Source organism: Panthera leo, chromosome B3 (assembly GCF_018350215.1).
Source record: "Panthera leo isolate Ple1 chromosome B3, P.leo_Ple1_pat1.1, whole genome shotgun sequence".
NCBI lineage: Eukaryota > Metazoa > Chordata > Mammalia > Carnivora > Felidae > Panthera > Panthera leo.
The window spans coordinates 97,464,290-97,485,891 of NC_056684.1; the positions used below are offsets into that span (position 1 = coordinate 97,464,290).

The 21,602-nt window shown below is 46.6% G+C and overlaps 1 protein-coding gene, 1 long non-coding RNA gene and 1 pseudogene across 4 annotated transcripts in view; 2 read left to right on the forward strand and 1 right to left on the reverse strand.

The window, feature by feature from the left end:
• LOC122222542 overlaps window positions 1-4,871 on the reverse strand; it is a 33,787-nt gene extending 28,916 nt beyond the window's left edge. The window contains exons 1-2 of one of the 3 annotated variants that reach the window (XR_006203792.1): window positions 4,246-4,559; window positions 1,687-2,455 (exon numbers count right to left, since the gene is read on the reverse strand). Coding sequence is in view for 1 of the 3 variants with exons in the window: in XM_042943115.1 (XP_042799049.1) it covers window positions 4,246-4,641 (396 nt within the window). In the remaining 2 variants the exon portion in view is untranslated. Of the gene's footprint in view, window positions 1-1,686; window positions 2,456-4,245 lie in introns of those variants that run through there. The other 2 variants (XR_006203791.1, XM_042943115.1) reach the window with 2 other exon arrangements.
• A 512-nt stretch (window positions 4,872-5,383) lies between these two features.
• On the forward strand, window positions 5,384-8,124 carry LOC122222543. Its single transcript, XR_006203793.1, has 3 exons — window positions 5,384-6,917; window positions 7,753-7,838; window positions 7,960-8,124. It is a non-coding gene; the product is annotated as an uncharacterized LOC122222543 (long non-coding RNA).
• A 12,224-nt stretch (window positions 8,125-20,348) lies between these two features.
• LOC122221324 lies at window positions 20,349-20,714 on the forward strand (annotated as a pseudogene).
• Window positions 20,715-21,602: the final 888 nt, after the last annotated feature.

The window sequence follows — 21,602 nt, forward strand, 5'->3', positions numbered from 1 at the left end:
AAGTTTGGGGAACAGGGGCAGCCGAGACCACATACAGTTTTTTCATGTGTGTGTTTGTGCATACCCAAGAATTGTTCAACCCAGACAGTCTTTAGTTGGGGTCTGAAGAGACTGCACTACTTTTCCCACCCATCTAGACATTGATTTTCTGCCAAGAAAAGGAAAAAAATAGATTATAGAGATAGATGAAAGATAGATAGATTCACGGACAGACCTCTCCAGTTAACAGCAGCCTTTCATTCCTGGGAAGTGTCTGTGTTTAACATGATTCCCAGGAGGTGAGCAGAAAAGGCTTTTCCTATGAAGGAGTTGGCCCCACTCACTATGCCCCTGGTTGTCTGCAGGTGGAAAGACCACCTGGGTTTCGCTGTTCAGAAGAATGGTCAAGAGAAACTTCAGCTGTTCTCATTCTTCATATCCCAATGCGAGACAGCAGGGAAATCATTTGAGACCAGTGGCTATCCCCAAACTCCCCTGCTAGTTGGCACTTAAGGGACCTTATATTAGTTTGCTTGGGCTGTCCTAACAAAGGAGCACAGACTGTGTGGCTTAAACAACAGAAACGTGTTGTGTCACAGTTCTGGAAGCTAGAAGTTCCATAAAGGGCTGTCAGCAGGGTCGGTTCCTTCCGAGGGCTGTGAGGGGTAATCCATCCCATGTCCCTCCTCTCGCTTCTGGTGGTTTGCTGGTGATCTTTGGCACCCGTGGCTTGTAGAAGCATCACCCCGTCTCTGCCTTGGTGTTCTCCCTGTGTGCTTGTCTGTCTCCAAATTTCCCCTTTTTATAAGGACACAAAACTTGTTGGATTAGGATTTACCTTAATGACTTCATTTTAACGTGATGACCTCTGTTAAGACTCTATCTCCAAATAAGGCCACATTCTGAGATAGCGGGATTTAAGACTTCAACATATTTGTGTGTGTGTGTGTGTGTGTGTGTGTGTGCGTGTGCACATGCCGGGTTCACAATTTAACTCACACAAGGCCTCATCTCATCTGACCCAACATGGGAGGTGTGCACTCACCCTACCAGACCTGAGTTTATAAGCAGACACACTGACTTTCTCCCTTTGAGTCTTGACCTCATGGACTTAGCCAGAGGCTGGGGCAACAGACTGATTAAAGCCCGCACTGCTTGAAAAGCCCAATGCAGGGAGGTTCCTTCCATTAAAGCACCTCCGATCATTTTTGTGATTTTTCCAAGTTGGTGCATGTTCTCAGCTTTTCCCTCTTATTCTAACTCTTTATACGTCTTTGGGAAGGGTGGGGAGGAGCGCCTGAAGGCTGGCGGCCTCCCTGGACTTCGTGTGACTCTCTACAGCAGGACTCTCACCAGGCGGCCACTAAGGGAAGGTAGCAGGAGCTCAAGAAGCTTTGGGCTGTGAAGCTGTCATTCACGGAGGTGGAAACTCTGAGGTCAGGCCTAGCTCTGGTGTGGGAGTTAGGAGACAGAGGAGGTGCAGGGGCGAGGGAAGGACCAGGAGACCAAGGAGGGGACAAAAGAGATTTGTTATTATTATAGGCTTTTCTGTAAGCTAGGTAATATGTGAGTTGTGCAGATAAATGTTCTCTTCATTAGGCTGAAAGGAAATTGTGTGTAGTCGTTGGGATTGTGTTTGACTTTGTGTAACAGAAAATCTGAAAATAATAGAGGCTTTATTTATTTGATTGACCTTTATTTCTCCCTTACATAAAAGAAGCCTGGAGGTAGGCGATCCAGGGCTGATATGGTGTATGACAGTCTCATGGTCATCAGGGAACAAAGCTCTACTTAATATACTGTTTGCCAACTTTAGCTGTGTCTCCTCATGGTCCCTGATGGCTGCTCAGCTGCCAGCTATCACCTCGAGATACCAGGTAGCAGAAAAATGGTCTCAGAGACCCCATACGTTACTTCTGCCTACATCTTATTGGGCAGGTGGCCATGTAATCCTTTCTCTGGGTAATTATGTACCTAGTAAAACCTGGGGATTTGTTATTAAGAAAAGAAGAAAGAATGTTGAGGGCAAACAGTGGTCTCCACCACCACACTATCTATGAAGGAAAGAAGTTGCTATCTAAATTCCCAAGTTCATCCTCAGCAAGAGAATGTTTCTGAAGCATAAATTCTTTGTCCCGGAGGATCTCATGTCCTCCTGGATCTGAACCATCCCTCAGATCTCAGCTTCAGCCTCAGTGCCCCAGAAATCTCCTGGGTCCCGTAGCCTGCATTAGCCTCCCTGTCTTATGCTCTCATTGCACCTTGGGCTTCTTCTTTAAAGCACTCGGCACCCTTGTCGTCATTATCGGATTGATCTCAAGTTATTTGTGTACAGAGTGATTTCCTTGTAAACTGGACAGTAAGCTTCATGAGGGCAGAGACTCTGCCTTGTTCACCATTATCTCCATAGTTGATGGAGGAGAGGAAAAACTTCCCTCTACCCTTTTAGGTTCTGTGGCTGGACCTAAGAATTAAACTGACATAAAACAGATTAACAAGAGAAGAGCCTACAAATTTTATTTCATATTTTTACATGTACACAGGAGTTTTCAAAAGGAAAATGAGGACCTCAAAAAGCTGTTAGGCCCCAGTACACTGTGGGGATGTGATAAGATAAAGGGGCTTGGGTCAGGGGCAGTATATTGTGGGCCGGTGACTAGAAAATGTATGGGGGAAACCAATAAAAGTTAAGTGTTATCTTAGCGGGTTTGTTTGTATGGGTTCTTTTTGGCATCTTCTTCCAGTCTCTGGTGAGACAGGGGTGAAAGTCACCTTTCTCAGAGAAATTTTATGACCTGCTTTAGGTTAAAAAAAAAAAAAAGAAAGAAAGAAAAAAGAGGGGGATGGGGAGTCAGAGAGCCCTTCCTGCATCTGCTGTTACTCAAGTGACTTCAGTTCAAAATAATCACTAAAAGTGGCATATTTTGGGGTGGCACCTTCTGAACCCCTCCAGAGAACTTTGATAAATATTCATTAGCTGACTAACTGTGAGTGATTAGAATACTAGAGAGGCTCCAGATTCAAGGCCATTTCCAATGAGACTTTTCTTTAACTGACTTCCCTGGCTGAGACGGGGCAAACCTGGATTCTCATACACCTGCCAGGATTTGTGCGGCTGGATTGCCCATGCTGATGTCTGGGAGGGATGTGGGTTGGGGCTTTCAGACCAGCCTCTTGGAGGAGGACTCCCATGATAAACTCCACTTTACAAAAGCAGCTCCGTCCAGAAGCACACCCAGGAGCAGGAGCAGAGGGGAACAGGAACTGTAGCAGTGTGGGTGAGTTTTAGATCGGAAAATGCAACTGGCCGCCCAATGTTTTGGGAAGAAAAGTAGGTCACCATCCTGCGCTCAGTCCAATGGCATCCCCAGGGCCTAAAGGGGGAGAGTTGTGTGATCATAGATTGTGGGCAAATTTGGTCATGCTCAACTTTATGAAAACTACCTGCCCCCACACCCTGTCATTCTCCAGGCTCCTTAAAAATCAAGGAAAGATCAGTCCAGGCTGTTCAGCTTTTAAGTCTTGGTTACAGAATCCTTCCGAGTCCAGCTTTTTTTTTTTTTTTTTTTAACATTTTTATTCGTTTTTGAGAGAGAGACAGAGAGAGGGAGAGAGCACAAGTGGGGGAGGGGCAGAGAGAGAGAGAGAGAGAGAGACAGAGGGAGACACAGAATTTGAAGCAAGCTCCAGGCTCCCAGCTGTCAGCACAGAGCTCTACACGGGGCTTGAACTCACAAACGTCACAAAACTTGAGATCGTGACCTGAGCTGAAGTCTCACACTCAACTGACTGAGCCACCCAGGCACGCCTCCTGTGTCCAGCTTTTAAAGAAAAAGCTTTTAAGCACCTTCCAAACCAAAAGGCAGAACCCAGAATCCAGAATGGCTTCCAAACCCTCCATTTTTAACTTATCTAATGAAAGAAGGAGCATTCTGTTCTCTAGCATAGGGTCCTGGGGTTTTAAAAGAGAAAACAAGTTTGGGGGAGCTCTTGGTGGGGGGGCGGGGGGTGGGGCAGAGAAGTCTTACGTGCATCTCTGTTATGAGGCCAATGAGAAGCTCTGTGGACGGGGCTCCCTCCGACGCCCCAGCCCAGGGAAGGAGAGGAGACCAAGATTGAGAAATGAAAACTCCTCCAATTTGGCAAACAAAACCTCACCCCCTGCGTCGTGCCCTTCCACGTTCGGCACTTTGATATTAGTCATAACAATCCGGTCATACAGTAACCACTTCTCCTTTTGACTGAGAAGCTGAAAGTGATACTCACCCGGGGTGTGATTTGGGGATTTTCTGGGGCAGGACTGTTGAGGACATGCTGGAGTTGTCCCCTCCTGGTTTGCAAGAGCTGATTATTAAATATTCGAAAATGTTGTGAGTCTGCTGTTAAACCACCGGTAAGTTGAAATCTGCCGTGGTGGGAGTGTTTACACCGTGGAAACTGGCAAATAGTACAAATTCGGATTTTTGTTTTTCTTTTCTTTTTTTTTTTTTTTTCCAGAGAGCTAGCTGGTTTACCAGCACACACTGCATTGCTCGCATTACTCCTGAGGCAGAAGGAGTTCTGGGAGGGCTGGAGGAAGTGGTGGGAGGAGACCAAGGAGTGAGCGGAGTGACGGTGTTCCGGTGTTTCCCCGGACATCTGTGTGACGTCATCCTTCTCCATTCATCCTGCATTCTCTTGGAGTCGGTGCTTTCTCCGTGGGAACACCGATGGATTCCACTACCGCTTCTTCAGGGAACTTGAACAAGTTTACTTTCACTCGCCCCTGCGCTCAAGGGCTCCAAGAGCACCAGGCCCATTTTTCTCGCAGAAAGAGGAGAAAAGGAAAAGCTGGAGAGGCGCCTTTAATGGCGACAAGTCAACGGAAAAGTAGATATGGTCATCCTGATAATCAAAGGTTGGCTTCCTTCGCATCCTCTGATAAAATCGGAAAGCCAAGTGTGCCAGTGATGGCCACAGGCGGTATTATGGAAGTGGATCCCTCTGCTTCAGATTCCATTTTCAGAAGTCACAAAAGGTTGAAAACGAAATATTTTCATGAAAAGGATAATAAATGAGACCAGGATTGATATAGAGAAAGATTCTTAAATTTTACTGCACTGGCCGGCCTAGGGAAGAGAATGCGTGCAAAAACCACAGATTTCCAGGACTTTCTTTGAAAATTTTGGATTCTGGAGGCCTATAGAGGAGACCAAAAATCAGCCTTTTTAAAATTAATTAATTAATTAATTAATTTTTATTTGTTTCTAATGTTTATTTTTGAGAGAGAGGGAGAGAGAGAGAGAGAGAGAGAGAGAGACAGACAGACAGCGTGTGAGCAGGGGAAGGGCAGAGAAAGACGGAGACACAGAATCCACAGCTGAGCTGTCAGCACAGAACCTGATGCTGGGCTCGAACCCACGAACTGCGAGATCATGACCCGAGCCGAAGTCAGACGCTTAACCGACTGAGCCACCCAGGCACCCTGAAAATCAGCCTTTTTAAAAGCTCCATTCCCACCCATCATTCTGCCACTGCCTCAGGACCCCAGTCTGAGAAACTGGTCTAGAGAGGGTCCTCAGGAGGCATTTGTTGATGGTAGACTGGTTCCTGGATGGGCCCTCCTCAGGGCCCAGGCCCTGCTCTGCCTCAGGTGTTCAAGATTCATCCACTGGCATAAGTGGGCCCAGTACCCAGTTTAGGAGTTTACCCATCCTGATTTCACTGGGGACGGTTACTGTGGTGGAACAGTGAACACTAAGGACAAAGCACTGGATGATTTGGTTTGAGTCAGTGTGCCAGGCCTCAGCCTCCACTAGCTGCTCTCCAGCCCTGGGAGAGGCATAAAGGGGAGTGTGGGGAAGCTCTGGGAGGTGCCCTTCATCTAGAGGGAGGTCAGCCCTCCAAACTCCTGTCCACCCACACTGGCCACCCCGCCTGCAGCCACCATGCCCCAGGGCCATGCCCAGAGCAGGAAAGGCTCCCTCCCCATCCAGCCCCCTCCAGGTGTCTAGGGATGACAGTGGATTTTTGTATCTCAGCATGAGTGCAAGGACGCCCTCCCCCCATGGGCTCAGAGAACCTTCTGGGAACTATTCAAAGCTGCCAGAATCGGTTTTTCTTGCTGGAAGCACCTCTTGAGAGTTTACATTTATAAAGCCTGGCAAAATACATTCTGAAGAACCCAAATTAATTTGCAAAGATGAGGTGAAAAGGGGCCATAGCATCCCACATATGGGCTCCCTCTGGAGAGAAGCTACTTATCCACAGTGGTTCCCCCTCTGCCACCCCGGGAAGACATCCCACTCCCCATTCAGATGGCCCAGCCCTGCCAGAGGGCGTCATGGTAAGAGAAAGAAAAGAAAAAAAGAGAAAAAAGAAAAAGGAAAAATGCCAGTCTTCACCTCTGTCTATTGTACACCATGTCATCCGAGAAGAATTCTACTGCACTCCTTCCTTGACTGTGCTCTTTATATTCTGTAAGCCACTTCCTGTTTCCATTTCTGGGTCATAAGCCAAGCTTACAGTTGGTATGATTCACTCAGCCAGGAGGCCCAGCTATTATCACCCCTCAGAGATCATGGCTGCCTCTCAGGGAGGGATCAGAGGATACAACTTGGAAGGACAAGATATCGGTTCATTCTTAGGAAAACATATGAATTTTCCTAGGCTTTTTGGAATGCTTCATGCCTAGGACCAGAAGGTTGGCATGCCTGAAAAATCTGTGACTTGATTGGTTTGCATTTTTCTGCTGTACTGATGCCCAGCTCCTCAGCTCCTTGGAGAGACTTTTTGCAAAGACCTCACTGGATGCTTTGCTTTGCCAAGGGGTCAGGCCTGCCAGGCAATCTTTAGGCAGCAGCTGGTAGTCCCTGAGGAAGACATGAACAAGAAGCCATTTGAAAGCATTATCTTCTAGAAACTAAATTTCAAAACAAGGAAGAAACCACAGCTCAGATGTAAGTGGTTGTTCAGTAACCTGAGTTCACATGAAGATGGTCAAAAATAGGTTTTGCACAATTCTATCGCCTTCCCCTTATGATTGCTAAGCAGTTTACTCCTCCTGATTTAATCGGGAAGGATTATTTTGGAGGAACACTGAGTGCTAAGGACAAGACACTAGATGGTTTGGTCAAGGTCAATGTGCCAAGTCTGTATGGACTGCTATTGTGTCTTCCCAATTCCGTTCTCTGAACTTTTTTCTGTGAAAATGTAAGCTGGAACCCACCTGAGATGGCCCAGAAAATGCAGAGTGCGAATCTTTTCCCCATGCCTCTGAGTGAGCCACGCAGTCAGGGATATGTGGGGCCAGGGGAGTGGGGCAGGGCTCCTGTAAGGGTCGCCCATGTTGCAGACTTCTGAACATTACCTCTTCCTCTACAGCAGGGAAGAGAAGGGGGAGACAGAAGAACAGGGAGAGAAAGGCCCAGAAACTCAGGCCAGCCTGTGAGATAGAGATGAGGGTTGCTATCCGGAAAGCAGTCAGAAATGCTGTCCTGACTCTCCAGAGAGCTTGGTCCTGAGCTCAGGGAGATATCTCACAAGAGAAAAACAGATATTTGGAGTCTAGTCATGTAGAGAAGCCTCAATGCCTTATGTAGATCTACAGAAAACAACACGAAAAATGTCTTCCTCTTCATTATTGAGGGTGTAGGGACATAGGAATTTTCATACTCTACTGGTGGGAATATAAACTGGAGAAATTTCATAGGTTGGCAACTCGGTAATGTATGTTTGAGGCAGAAACAATGCTCTGCACTCACCAAACTCTGTGTTTTCTTCCTGCACACACAGGGAAACTGCATTTCCCGCCTCTGTTGAGTTAGGAGTGGTCATGTGACTGAGTTTCAGACAACTGGAATGTGGGCAGAAGAAGTGATGTGAGTCAATTTCAAGCCTGGCCCTAAAACCACCTGTGCAATTCTCCATTCTCTCTCTCCCTCTGTCCTCTCTCTCATCCTTTGTCCCCCTCTCTCATTTTCTCCTCCTTTTGCTTATCAGCTGAAATCAGAGGATCCGCTGAAGAACTCCAAGTCACTGCCAAATGGAAAGCCATCATAGGAATAAATTCTGTTTCCAGAGGACTGCTTCCACCCCCACCAACCAGATGACCTATACTGAACTGTAATAAAAGAGAAATAAATCTTTACTGTGTTAAGCCAATGAGATCTGGGTGCTTGTTACAACCTTTAGCCTATCCTGACTGATGGGATATGAAAATCCTTAAAAATGTCCATAAGCTTTGATCTAGCAATTACATTCTTCAGAACATATCCAAAAGGAAAATATTAAGAAGAGTTACTATAGTATTGATTATAATAGTAAAAAAAAAAAAGTTGTCAACATTAACTTCCAATGAGATTCATTAAGTACAACTCTTCAAAGAAACTTTAGACACGTAATATCATTGAAATGTATCTATTGACATGAAAAGTGTTTATGATATGATAGTACATGAGAAAGAACAAGTAACAAAAACATGGAGGGTGTGAACACATAACCATTTATACAGGCACATATGCATAGAGAAAGTTCTGGAAATATACCACAATAACAGTGATTATTTCTGGTAATAGGATTACAGATGGCTGGCTTTTTTTTTTTTTTTAATTGTCTCTTTTCTGCAGTTGTATGCTCTTTCTACAATGAGCATATATTTCTCGAGTTGAAAAAATTTTTAAATTTTTTTTAATGTTTATTCTTGAGACAGAGACAGAGCGTGAACAGGGGAGGGGCAGAGAGATAGAGGGAGACACAGAATTCCAAACAGGCTCCAGGCTCTGAGCTGTCAGCACAGAGCCCGACACGGGGCTCAAACTCACGGACTGTGATATGACCTGAGCCGAAGTCCGACGCCCAACCAACTGAGCCACCCAGGCACCCTGAGTTGAAAAAAATTTTAAAGTAGCCTACTGGAAATGGGTAGCTCTCCTTCAAACCTGAAGGCTGGCCTTGCTCTTGCTGAGTGTAAGTGTACTGTGTGCAAGGGAAATCCAGGTCCCTTGGATGCTCTACGGGTCAGGGACTAAAGCCCCACCATTCATAAGGGTAAACATCTATTTCATCTCCATCAGTGGGAACAGCTCTCAAGCCCTTCACATGGCACTAGGCTCAGTCCACCGGAAAGACCGCCCTGGCTTTAAGGAAGGAAATGCCTTTTCATCACAAGGTTTTCCAAGATTTCCTCAGAGAGGACCCTTTTTAGATCCTAGTTTAGAGGATTTGGGAAAATTGCGGCCTCAGATCTCCTTCCCCCCTGAGAGGAGCTGGGTGATGTAGTCGGTGCCCATGCTGTGGGGAGCAGGGCAGGAAATTACACTCTAACTATAGGTCTTTATTCAGAAACCAGAAGCCTCACCACAAAATAAATTCAAGAGCCCTGAAGCCTTGGTGCCTTGACCTACAAGATCAAAGAGTCTCACGCAATCTCTCCAAGTGAACTTCGAACAAGAGGCAATGTGGCAGGTTTTTGTTTTGACCTTCCAACCACATGATCATGCCAGAATTAAGCTGTAACTCCAGCTTTTTTTCTTCTGCCAAATTATTCCCTGCCCTTTTCGGCAGACCCTCACACAGAGAGAATAAGCCACTGAGGTTTCCTGTTGAGGAAGGTTCTTTGTGTTCTGTGAGGGGACCATATATTAACACAACCCATGCATAAGTTTTATGTATAGTAAGACCAAGCTATTTTAGTTGAACTTAATGGCCTTTTGGCAAACCACACGTCCCCAAAATGAAGACATGTGAGGAAACGAAGACTTATTTTTGACATGAGATCCCGATGTACTGCATCAGGAGACGGGCTTCCCCTGGAGCAAATGAAGAGCAAAGCATAAGGACCTACAAGAAAACCTTAGTAATTCTTTTCCATTCGCCTCCATGACTCAAATCCTACCTGCCCTTCAAGGCCCAGCTGAAGAAAGGGCCCATGTAGGGCTTCTGTGGGCAAGTCAGCCCACACCAATGCCTTTCCCGTCTCAAATTCCTTTCTGGTGAAAAGGCTGGCTTGAGCATTGTAGCCTGGATGCTGTGGGCTCTAGGTGGACACCTTCTGTTCCAGTACCATCAGGTTCACATCAGTGCACAGTTTTAGGGTTTCTTGGGGTTCCCACCCACTCAGGGCCTCAACCCCTTGAAGATTCCTCTTTTCCCCAGGTGCTGGGAACCCAACAGACAGTAGCAGCTAAGCACATAGGCATTGGAGCTAGAGTGCTGTGTGATCTTGAGCAAGTCACTAGCTTTTCTCTGAATTTTAGTTTCCTCTGTGACTGGTTCTTCGTTTGCACCCAAACTATTGAAATGCTTTGATGGCTGTGAGAGTTAAATGAGAGAATTTGTGTCATACGCTTCACACTCAAAAAAACTTAGTGTTTCTGTTTTTAAAAGTGGCCCCCAAATTCTTGGACACCTCCCAGCCAATGGTGCTCTGGGTCACCCCTCCTTGAATCTGGTCTCTGAAACTGCCTGACCAATAGAATATAGGTAAGAGATGCCACACCAGTTTCTGGCCCCAAGCCCTCAGAAACTGGCAGCCTCCACACCCTGCCTCCCTCTTGGAACCCAGACACCATACTCTGAGGAGCCTGGCCACACAGAGAGGCGTGTTCTGGCAGAAAGCCCCAGCTAAGGCATAAGCCAACAGCCAGCATAAAAGCAAAGTAGCTTTTGAGATGACTCCAGCTGCAGCCACCTTCTGACTGTAACCATGGAAATCGGAGATCAGAAGCCCTGGGCGAGAACTGCCTTGCTGATGATTCCAGTCAACTCCCAGAACCACGAGCCATGAGGGTAAATTGATTGTTGTTTAAGTCACTAAGTTTTCCAGTGACCTGATACTCAGCCATAGATATCAGCAGCCTTTACTTGTTGCTTGAAGGAAGTCTTGCATTGGTGCATGTGACCCTGGCCCTCCCAGTTTTGTAGAGTTGGTAGCGCCCTTCCCTGCCAACATGCTTACAGGAATCTGAATCCATCTGTGGACCGATGCGGGTTTTCTTCCCAGAGGAAATTTCTTAGCTCCCATGAAAATCGGTCCATCCAAAGAACTGTTTGGGGGGAAGGGCGCTGCCCAATTCTGCGACAGAACAGCCCCTTAACACCATGTGCTACCTTGTTCTATTCACGACATTTTCCATGGATGTTAGATCTCATTTTTTCAAAAACAATGTAAGTTTTCTTAAGGATAGGGACCCTGTCTAAATTTTATTTTTTGAGCAAGTTGCGATATTTGAGAAGCCCGTTATCACAGCTAATTGGAACCAGTTGAGTCTGTGAAAAGCATTAAGTCCATGATGATACTCAAAAGGGACAAATAGTCAAAAGTGTGCTAGAGAAAAGCCACACTGCCAACAGGAGTTTATTGGTGCCCAAACTCTCAATGAAAGAGAAAAACATATGGGGAGAAATCATTCTTTTGTTATTTCAGGGTAAAGATGGTTCGTGTAAATGAAAAGTCCAGGGGTTGGAGGGTTTCAACTGTTTCAGATTGTTTCAATGTGGATTCCTTATTGGGTCATTCAAGTAGTTACTGTGGTCGGCTCAAGATTTAAGAATGATTTTACCTACTGAGTTGATAAAAAAAAAATTAAAAAGATTTTTTCAACTAACATTTATTTATTATTGAGAGACAGGGAGAGACAGAGCATGAGCAGGGGATGGGCCAAGAGACGGGGAGACACAGAATCCGAAGCAGGCTCCAGGCTCTGAGCTGTCAGCACAGAGCCCAACGCAGGGCTCGAACTCACAAACCGCGAGACCATGACCCGAGCTGAAGTCCGACGCTTACCCGACGGAGCCACCCAGGCGCCCCAATAGTTGCAAAAATCTTAACACTTAGGTCTAGGGCTGGATTGCATGAATATTCAGGCATGAAGGATATTCAGTGGTGGGGTTGGGGGTCTTGGGGACAATGGTGCTGTTGGGGAGTGTCATGCACTCTACCCAATGGCTCATCTACAAGCCACTATCTGGAAGCATGTGTACATCTCCTGCTCTGTGGAACCATCTCCATACCTTTCCTTATCAACTGCCAACAAAGTGGCTTAACATGCTCTGTGTCCATTGGCTTCTATCAGTCAATCACATGCCTTTCCTATTAGGACAACACTGCACCGTACCCACCTCCAGGCTGGGTAGTGGCATCTTCTCTGTGCCCCAGGCTTTCGGTGCTTATTTTTATCTCAGTCATTACTCTGCTGTGCTGTGTCTCTACCCCTCTTCCAATAGACTATGAGCTACTCGTGGGTCTCGGACGGTCATTTGTTTTCCTCTTCCTGTTCCCTGGAAGTAGCAGGACCCTCCTTCAATCAAGTTTTAAATGAACAAGCGAATGAATAAAGTTTCCATCATTTCCTTAAAGTTTCAACTGGCACAGACTACCTGCTTTTCCCCAGATATGCCCTAATGCTTCTTTGTCTCTGAGAGAACTGTGTTTTCCATGTTCCAGGAAGCTTTCCTCGTACACACAGGAGTGTAGCAGCAAGATCAGCTGCAAAATTTGTCAGACCCAGTGAAAGAGGAAGATGCCTGGTCAAAGTCTCTGTCTTCAAAACTTACTAATAATTTTGGGGCGCCTGGGTGACTCAGCTGATTGAGCATACAACTTCTACTCAGGTCATGATCTCGCGGTTCATGAGGTCGAGCCCCATATTGGGCTCGCTGCTGTCAGCACAGAGCCTTCTTTGGATTAAGGGTCTTTCTCTCTCAATAATAAATATCATTTAAAAAAATCTCTATAAAAAATTATTAAGAATTATAATAAACCAAACACAGTGTCCATAGCATTAAACCAAACGCAGTGTCCTTCTAAGTACAGGGCCTCCTGTGGCCACAGTACCAACCCACGGAGCAGCTGCCCATTGCCTCACTCCTGCATGCCATGCCCTTCTTGGTAATCGTGGTTTTAATGTGGGAAACGACCTTTCCCTTTCCATGTGGCTTGGATGTGACTGATGCCACCACTGCTACCCCAGGGGTGATCCTGGTCTGGCCAATGCGAGCATCGCAGCACCCTGGCCACCGTCGGTTCACAGATGTGCATGTGACTCAAGTACAACCAATGAGAACCAGACCTCAATTTTGCTGAAGGAAAAAAGGTCCCTTTTGCTGGTGCTACTAAGTTGGCAGGAAGCAAGTCTAGAGCCCCTGGGAGTCACCACTTGGGGACATTCTGCCTGAGATAAAGCTGATCCTGAACATCAGAGCTGTGAGGGTGTAGCAGGTAGGGGAGAGATTCTTTTCAGCGTCATTTCAGTAGCTGATTGAGCCTGCCCTCTGGACTTGTCTTTCTCTAAAATTTGTAGAAACTGATACATTTCCTTGGCTTCAGCTACCTGTTACCTGGCCTTGCGTCTCAGTCCCTTGTAATCAAAACAGATCTAATGGGTTGGAGCTTAATAAATACCTTTCAGTTTGAATAGACTAGCTTGAAGGAATCCATTGTTTTCCTCTATCACTTGTCCTTTGCTTGGTTCAATTTGACTTGAGAATCAGGACGAGGAATAGGATAGCCCAGAGAGACTGTAACTGTGTTATTAAAATGAGAATTTAATAGTACGTTAAGGACTTATCTCTTACTCGTGCTTATTGTTTTGTGTTTAGAGGGAGACAGGGCTGAAGAACATGGGTTTGAAGGCTTTTTTTGGCTTTGGAGACTTGAAAACAAAGTTTTTATGTTACACATAAAAGGTTTTACTTTTATAATATGAAAGAATGTAGTTTATTGCTAAAAGGACTTGAAAAAATGTGACTCAAGCCAGTTTACCTTTCCACAGCCCTGCTAGGGCACCAGTCCCATGTAGTTAATGCTGACCGACAGACCAACCCTTCATCTAAAGCCAAACTTTGTGGAGACACCAGTCCAGGCGAGCCCCACTCTCCCTCACCCCAGGACCCAGCCTGCCTCCTCCTCCCCTCTCTGCTCAGGAGGGCTGTGCCAGGCCAATAGGCCCACCGGGTATTTACCAGCTTGGGCCTAACCATGCCCCCACCGGCATCCTTTCACGTTTCTTTTGGAATCCTGAACAAAGGTCTCAGGTTGCTGACCATACTGCCACCAGGAAACATGATCTATCCTCTGGATATGTTCACAGGAAAACTAAACTCTTTTACCTCCAGGCTGGCCAAAATCTGAAGGCCAGTCACCTCCCCTCATGATCTCATCCAGGCCATCCTTTACTTCTGCCCAGAGTGCTTCATCTGTGCTCAGCAGGACTCTCAGAGAGCCCAGCATTGCTCTCAGATGCTCCCCAGACTTGCCTCCCCCACTGCAGACAAGTCCTTCCTTTGGGTTGACCTCCCTCCTCTGTTCCACTGTAAACTGTCTCTCTGTGCTGTAGTCTCCTGAATCCTTTTTACCTTGGTCTATCATCACCCTGGAAAAGTTTGATTATTTATGGGTGTCTCAGCCAATATTCTACCTCAAGTTCGTACCCTTCCTCAATTTCAGGGAGCTTTGTCCTCTGTCCACTTCAGCCACATCCATCTCAGAACTGAAATGTGTTCTCCAGACTCAGAACTGAAATGTTAAACTCCAACAACCCTAAACTTGTTAAAACAAACAAACAAATGCCCTCCAATATCCCACTTTCTAAATTCCATTCCTTGGTTACCAGCATTCACAATGTCAAATATTGGCGTCTTTGCTTTATTGGGACTTCTGGTCAGTGGTCAACTCCATTATCCCCCAATTCCCATGTTCAACAAGTATCTACTGAATCCACAGGTTCTGCCAGGCAAAGCCTGAGAAACTTCATTCTCATGGGAGCATGTATCAGTTACCTATGCTGCCTAACAAACCTCCAACACCTACTGACTTCTAAAAATAAGATTTATTACGTCTCACAATTCTCTGGCCAGGAATCGGGTCAGGGTTTGGTTAGACAGTTCTGCTGCTGCTGTGGGCGTCAGCTGGGCTCACTCACTCATCTACATTTAGGCATCACAACCTGTCTGTCACTTCAGTGCTCCTCCATGAGGAAGCTTGAGCTTCCTCAAGGCATGGTGGTCTCACCACGGGTGTAGTTGAACCCATTACGTGGCAGCTGGCTTCCAAGAGTGAAAATGGAAGCAGACAAGCCTCTGAAAAAAGTTAGGTCCAGAACTGAGACTGCATCCTTTCTGCCACATTCTGTCAGTCAAGACAAGAAATAAAGAAGTCCAAAGCCCAGTCCAGATTCAATGGACAGAGAATCAGACCTCACATCTTGATGGGTGGGGCAGCAGGTGCATATAATGAGAGAAGGAATTGGCGGCTGCCAGTTTTTGAGACTACGGACTATAGAGGAGGAAGCCAATAAACATAGAGGCGAACAAACAGGAAAACACTAGATAGTGATAAGAGCTGCTCAGAGAATTGAAACACGGTGATTTGTCAGAGAACCACTGAGTAGCTCCTGTAGATGGAGGGGACTATCAGGGAAAGTCTCTCTGGGAAAGTGGTATTTAAATTATGGCATGAAAGGAAAAAATTTGCCAGCTGTGTGAGGACCCAGGCAGGAGGAAGAACTAGCATAAAAGAAGAACCACGTGTTAGGAGTGTAGACAAGGACAGAGAGTGCAAGTGGAAACGAGGTCAGCTAAGTGGGAACAGCCAGATCAAGTGCCCCTGAGTGAGGAGGTTGGCTTGTTTTCCAAGAGTAGTCAACGGAAAGCCATTGAAGGGCCTTAGTAGCGAAGGGACATAAAGCAAGTTATATCATTGCAAGGTCATTCCTGCTACCCTGTGGGGAACAGGCTGCGAAGTACAAACATGGAAGGAGCCAAACTATTCAGGGGCTCCTGTGGGAGCTGAGGGCCCCAGGAGATGGTGGCTTGTTTGGTGGCTTGGTATGGGGAAAAGAACGATGTCATGCTGTGATACTTTGCATGTGATTCCTAGTCACAGAAGACAGAGAATAAGCTAAGTTAGAGTAAGACAAGATGGAGTCACGGTGGCCAATGTGAACTCCTGTATTGTGTGTCAACGACCAATGTAGGACTTGGAGTGTGTCCCTATAGATAAGCTGTGTGATGGATAGATAGGTAAAACTTGTTTGGAAATATCTGTGGAAAGACTTGGGTGAGACCAAGACTGCACCAATATGGCAAAGATCAATGGACGTAATTGTTAGACCCACCTAAGCGGACCCTAAAGCAGTAGCTCCAGGGCAATCAACCACCTGCACCGTACACGTTGGGAGGCTGCTCTGGACAGAGGCTCTGCCTACACAGAAGATGACCTGACCGCGGCCCAGGCCAACCCTTGTCACGGGAAGTAAGACCAGATCAGGTCCTCCCCAGATCTTCGAGTGGCTCATTAATCCTTCCTCTAACCTTCTTGTGTGACTAACTTGTGTGATAAAGTTGTGCAATAAACAGCGTGATTCGCGAAGGTGCTATCGGCGCTCCGTGGTTAATTTGAAACATGTCTCAATCCCAGATTCTTACCTGACCTCGCTGTTCTCCTTGATTCAGGAGATATGCTTGGGGGTTGGGCCAAACAAGAGTGGTTGTGCTGAGGATTGTGCCTGTTCTGTCTAGTCCCCTGCCAGCAGCCTCTGGTCTGCACCCCACACCCAGCTATCACAGTCAATGCCCCTCCTTCAAAGGATCCTTAGAGTGTTCAAGAGTGTTTCAAATTCCTGTCTTTGCATACAATGTGGCTCTTCTCGATGGGCTCTGCTCCGGTCCCTACTCGGGCTCATTTCCTGTCCCTGTCTGGTGTATATTGATTTGATAGGATTTCAAATCCACTTGTTTATGACAAAAATGAAGTTGTTTCCACGAGTAAAGTTGTTTTGATTAAGAGTGAAGTCAGCTGTGACAGGATGTCATCCACTCATCTGTTGTTGATAACTCAGTAGCTCTGGCTACGGAGGGGCCCTTCCCGCGGGGGTGCTGATCAATAAAAACATAATGAAGCAGCTACTGTGGCAAGGGGGCATTTGATTATAAACACAGAGTTTGCGAGCACGGAGAGTGTTCAATCTGGGCACTGAGACTCTTCGCCGATTGAAACAGCTCTCTGAAGACCTTGGGGACAATTAGCTCCTGCCAGTAAAACTAGTTCTCTTACTGACAGCGGGTAAAAACCTGTGCAGCAACCCAGAAAGAGGATATCCTCTTTGAACCGTACCCTCGTTCCCTAGCAACGTGCTCTAGCAACAGGGAGGGGATGCTTACTTGTGCACCTGCAGCTGGAGTCCCTCCGGGTTGGCTAAAGCGCCTTGCCTGAGCAGCAACCTGATAAAAGCACAGACCTCCGCTAAATTTGAACTCCATTCCCTCCATCTACCCTTGCTTGGCACAATAGTGTGATTCATCCGCCACCGGTTTGGAGTATGTTATTTCTTTCAAAAAAATTATACACGAGGCGCCTGAGTGGCTCAGTCGGTTAAGCGCCTGACTTCGGCTCAGGGCATGATCTCAAGGTTCGTGAGTTCGAACCCCGCCTCTGGCTATGGGCTGACAGCTCAGAGCCTGGAGCCCGCTTCAGATTCTGTGTCTCCCTCTGTCTGCCCCTCCGCTGCTCGCATTCTGTTTCTCGCATTGTCTCAAAAATAAACATTAAAAAAATTCTTTTTATTATATATATATATATATATATATATATATATATATATACATACATACACACACACACACGTACATAAGTTAATTTATTTTGAGAGAGAGAGAGAGCAGGGGAGGAGCAGAGAGAGAGAGGGTCAGAGAGAGTCCCACATGCTCCACAGGCTCTGTGTTGTCAGCACAGAGCCCAATGCAGGGCTCGAACTCACCAATGGTAAGCTCATGAGCCAGCCGAAACCAAGAGCCAGAGGCTTAACCGACTGAGCCACCCAGGTGCCCCCTAGACTGTTATTTCTTTATTGGCTTGTTAAAAGACATTATCCTGTACACTCCTGGCTTGTGAAATTCCCACAGTGAACCTGTGTTAAAGAAATTACCGAAGACAAACAGTCTCCGAGCATTAATTTGGCTCCTGAAACAAAACACTCTTCCACACGTGCCCTTTGCTACCGGCATATCGAATTATTCAGTGTTCTCTGACCATGTCCTTGTTCATGAACCCGTGCCTGGCACGTAATGTTTCTTCTTCCGAGAAGGTTCTTCCTCCACCTCCAATCATCATCCACAAACTTCTATTCCTCCTTCTAAATCCAACAGGTGTCACCTCTCCCACAAAGCCTTTCCTGAAACCCCAGTTTTATTTAGATGCACTCAACAGACAGCACCACAGATGTCTTTCTTTTTTCAACCGACTGTGAGTTTCTTCAAGACTAGAACCTAGCACAGTGCTTTGTAAGGGAAGAGGGAGAGGAATAGAAGATGCTATCGTGTTTGGTATGATTTGCCCTTGGAGTCTGAAAATGTGCATTACAAGGTCAAATCGCCATCGAACAGGCATTTGCTAGAGCCCTTTCTCAAGTTCCTCTCTTCTCCCAGACTGATTCTGAGCAGTGAAATCCATTTCTTAAAAGGCCAGAAAACCTCCAAGGGATAGAACTTATGTTCCTCTCTGCTCAAGATTCTCCAGGAAGGGTCTATGCACCCACAAAGTTATCAACATCATTGTTAATAAGAGTATTAGAGAAGTAGTACTCAAAATGCCTCTCCTGCCCGAGTCTTTGGGAAAATCTGAAAAGCCTCCTAATTGCCAACGTGACGTTCATTGTGAGGTGTAATGGTAAATACGCTATAAGCTGCCAAGTTTCAAATCTATACCCAGGTCCTTGCACTGAACTTCAGACTCTTAAATCTAGTTGCCCAGTGGACTTCTCTACCCAATGTTCCCTAAACTTGGCAGGTCTCAAACTGAACTCATCATTTCTCTTGCTGGGAGTCTACCAGCAACTCACCAGTGAGTCACTGATGAATATTTCTCAAGTTCACCCCCCTCTTCATTCCTATTGCCAGGATCCTGACCCGAGTTCTCAGCTTATCTGGCCTGGACAACCGCATCAACCCCTTCACCAGGCGCCCAGCTTCTAGCTTGGCCTTCCCGCAGTTCCCAGGGGATCTATCTGAAATGCAAATCTGATCTTGGCACTCCCTGTCCGAAACCCTCTAATTGCCCAACACAGGTTGCCAAACCGGTTTGCATCTGAATCACCTTGAGAGCTTCTTAGCCTTGCAGATTCCCCAGCCCAGCCCTAGAATCGGGTAGGTGGGGCCTGAAGGATTCTGGTAGAGCTGAGACAGTCCCACCTGAGAAACACTGTGAGCCATGGGCTGAATCCGATCTCCTCATTCACTTAGCAGGCCCCTCTTGTCCCTTGCTCTTTTAGGAGAGGTCCTATGCACCTCTCCACCGTCATCCACCTCACCCCACACACCCTGCTCTCCATGGTACTTCTCACCTTTGACCTGTGCTTTGGCTTGCCTACAACCATATCCTCTGTGAAAATCCCTTTCAATGGGGGCAACTCTTTTTTTAAAATTTTTTTCAACGTTTTTTATTTATTTTTGGGACAGAGAGAGACAGAGCATGAACGGGGGAGGGGCAGAGAGAGAGGGAGACACAGAATCAGAAACAGGCTCCAGGCCCCGAGCCATCAGCCCAGAGCCTGACGCGGGGCTCGAACTCACAGACCGAGAGACCGTGACCCGGCTGAAGTTGGACGCCTAACCGACTGCGCCACCCAGGCGCCTCAATGGGGGCAACTCTTAATCAGCCTTTGTAACTCAAACCATCAGCATCACCTGGGAGCTTGTTAGAAATGCAGGACAGACCCCCCCCCCCCCACCCCAGCCCTAAAGAATCAGATCCCAGCTGATTCCTATACATGTTAGAGAATGAGAAGCACAACTTTGTAACTCAGTTCAAAAAGCGCGTCTTGTGGAAAACCTTCCCAGAATGACACGTACCCATCAAGTATTCTTCCAAACTGACACTGGGCATCACAACTGCTGCACTTGTAACGTTTCACAAGTTAGGGCTCCTGTAACCCAGTCCCAGGCTGCAGTAGAAATGCTTCTTTGTGTATCTGCCTCCCCCATATTCAAACAGTAAGCATCCAATTAGTTTATGAACACCCAAAATATTCTTCCCAGGGTAGGAAGAGCAATGGCCTGGGAGCCAGAGGCCTGTTCTCACAAGTGGCTCTGCCATTGACTGGTAATGTCACCCTGGGCAGGCCACTGTGCCTCTTTGAATATCTGGTTCTTGGTCTATAAAGAAAGAATAATAAACCTGTCTTGTTTACCTCATTTCTTCCATAAGGTACTTCTGAGCCAGGACTATGCCTGGATGTGATGCTCCCCTGCACGATAACACATGCACGCACACACACACACACACACACACACACACACACACACACACACACTCCTACTCATAGCCACTTGCTGTCTGTGCTGTTTGTCAGCCCAAATAAAACAGAGCAAAACCCCAGTCTTTCCATGCCACCATAATGGTGCTCATGAATGTACTGACAGATGCTCTCAAGAGCACCAATGCCACCCAAAAGAAAGGCAAATATCAGGTTCTTATTAGGTCATGTTCTGTGGTCATGGTCCAGTTCCTAACTGTGATATGAAGCATGGTTACATTGGTGAATTTGAAATCATTGTTGCTCACAGCTAGGAAAATATTTGTGAGCCTCACAGGAAGGTTAAACAAGTGTGGAGCCCTAGATCTGATGTCCAACTCAAAGAGCTAGAAAAATGGCAGGACAACCCACTCCCGTCCCTTCAGTTGGCTTTATTGTACTGATGATCTCAGTTGGCATTATGGATGAAAACACACAGGAGAGAAAATCCTGAGATTCTTTTTCTAGGGATGTAATACATACAATAAAATGTCTCAAAGGGCAAGAGAGATAGAGACAGAGAGAGCACACACAAAGCTCTGGGTCAGCTGTCTGCCAGCTGCTGCTGAGTCCTAGACAGAGTTCTGGATGAGGAGGAACTCAATCCCTTGGCATCCACATGAGTGTCTAGACTGGAGATTGTCCTGGGGAAGGCTGGGTAGCTGGTACATGTGTAATTCTCACTGAGAAGCAACCGGGAGCCATCAGCGTGCACAGAAGGTCACTGGCCATCCAGGGAGCCCCAGCCAGCCGAACCCCAGGCTTGCTTCAGCAGAAGAGAAAGGGACTATAGCACCTTCAGCCAGGGTGCTCGCAGAGGACATCTATGATGCCTTTATTTTATCTTTTACCTGCTAAGTGGAGGACAAGTGGATGCTATCAACTGATACAGGGCCAGAGAACAGGTTTTACATTGGGAATGGTTATAACTCTTAGGCAGAAATGAGATTTGAAACTGATCTATTTCTGTCCTCCTCCCCCTGCCCCCATTTTGTTAGCAGCAACGATTTAGGACACGTCTACTATGTGCCACACATAGCATCATGCACTTGACGTGCTATCTTCATTCACACACTTTTTTCGCAAAGTTAGAAATGAGGCCCAGAAGCTCATGTGAGTTTTAGAACTTAAAACAGAACTTGGAGACTCCAACTTCCAACTCCATATTCCTCACTCCTTGGCTTGTCCCCAAGGGTTCTCAGTAGAGTGCCAGTGGGGAAGGACCTTCTGTGGGAAGGACAGAAGGAGTGTCCTAGGAGTGTGAATGTGTATGTGTGTGTCTGCGTGTGTGTGTGTGTTCGTGCATGGGAGCATCACATCCAGGCATAGTCCTGGCTCAGTAGAAACACCTTATGG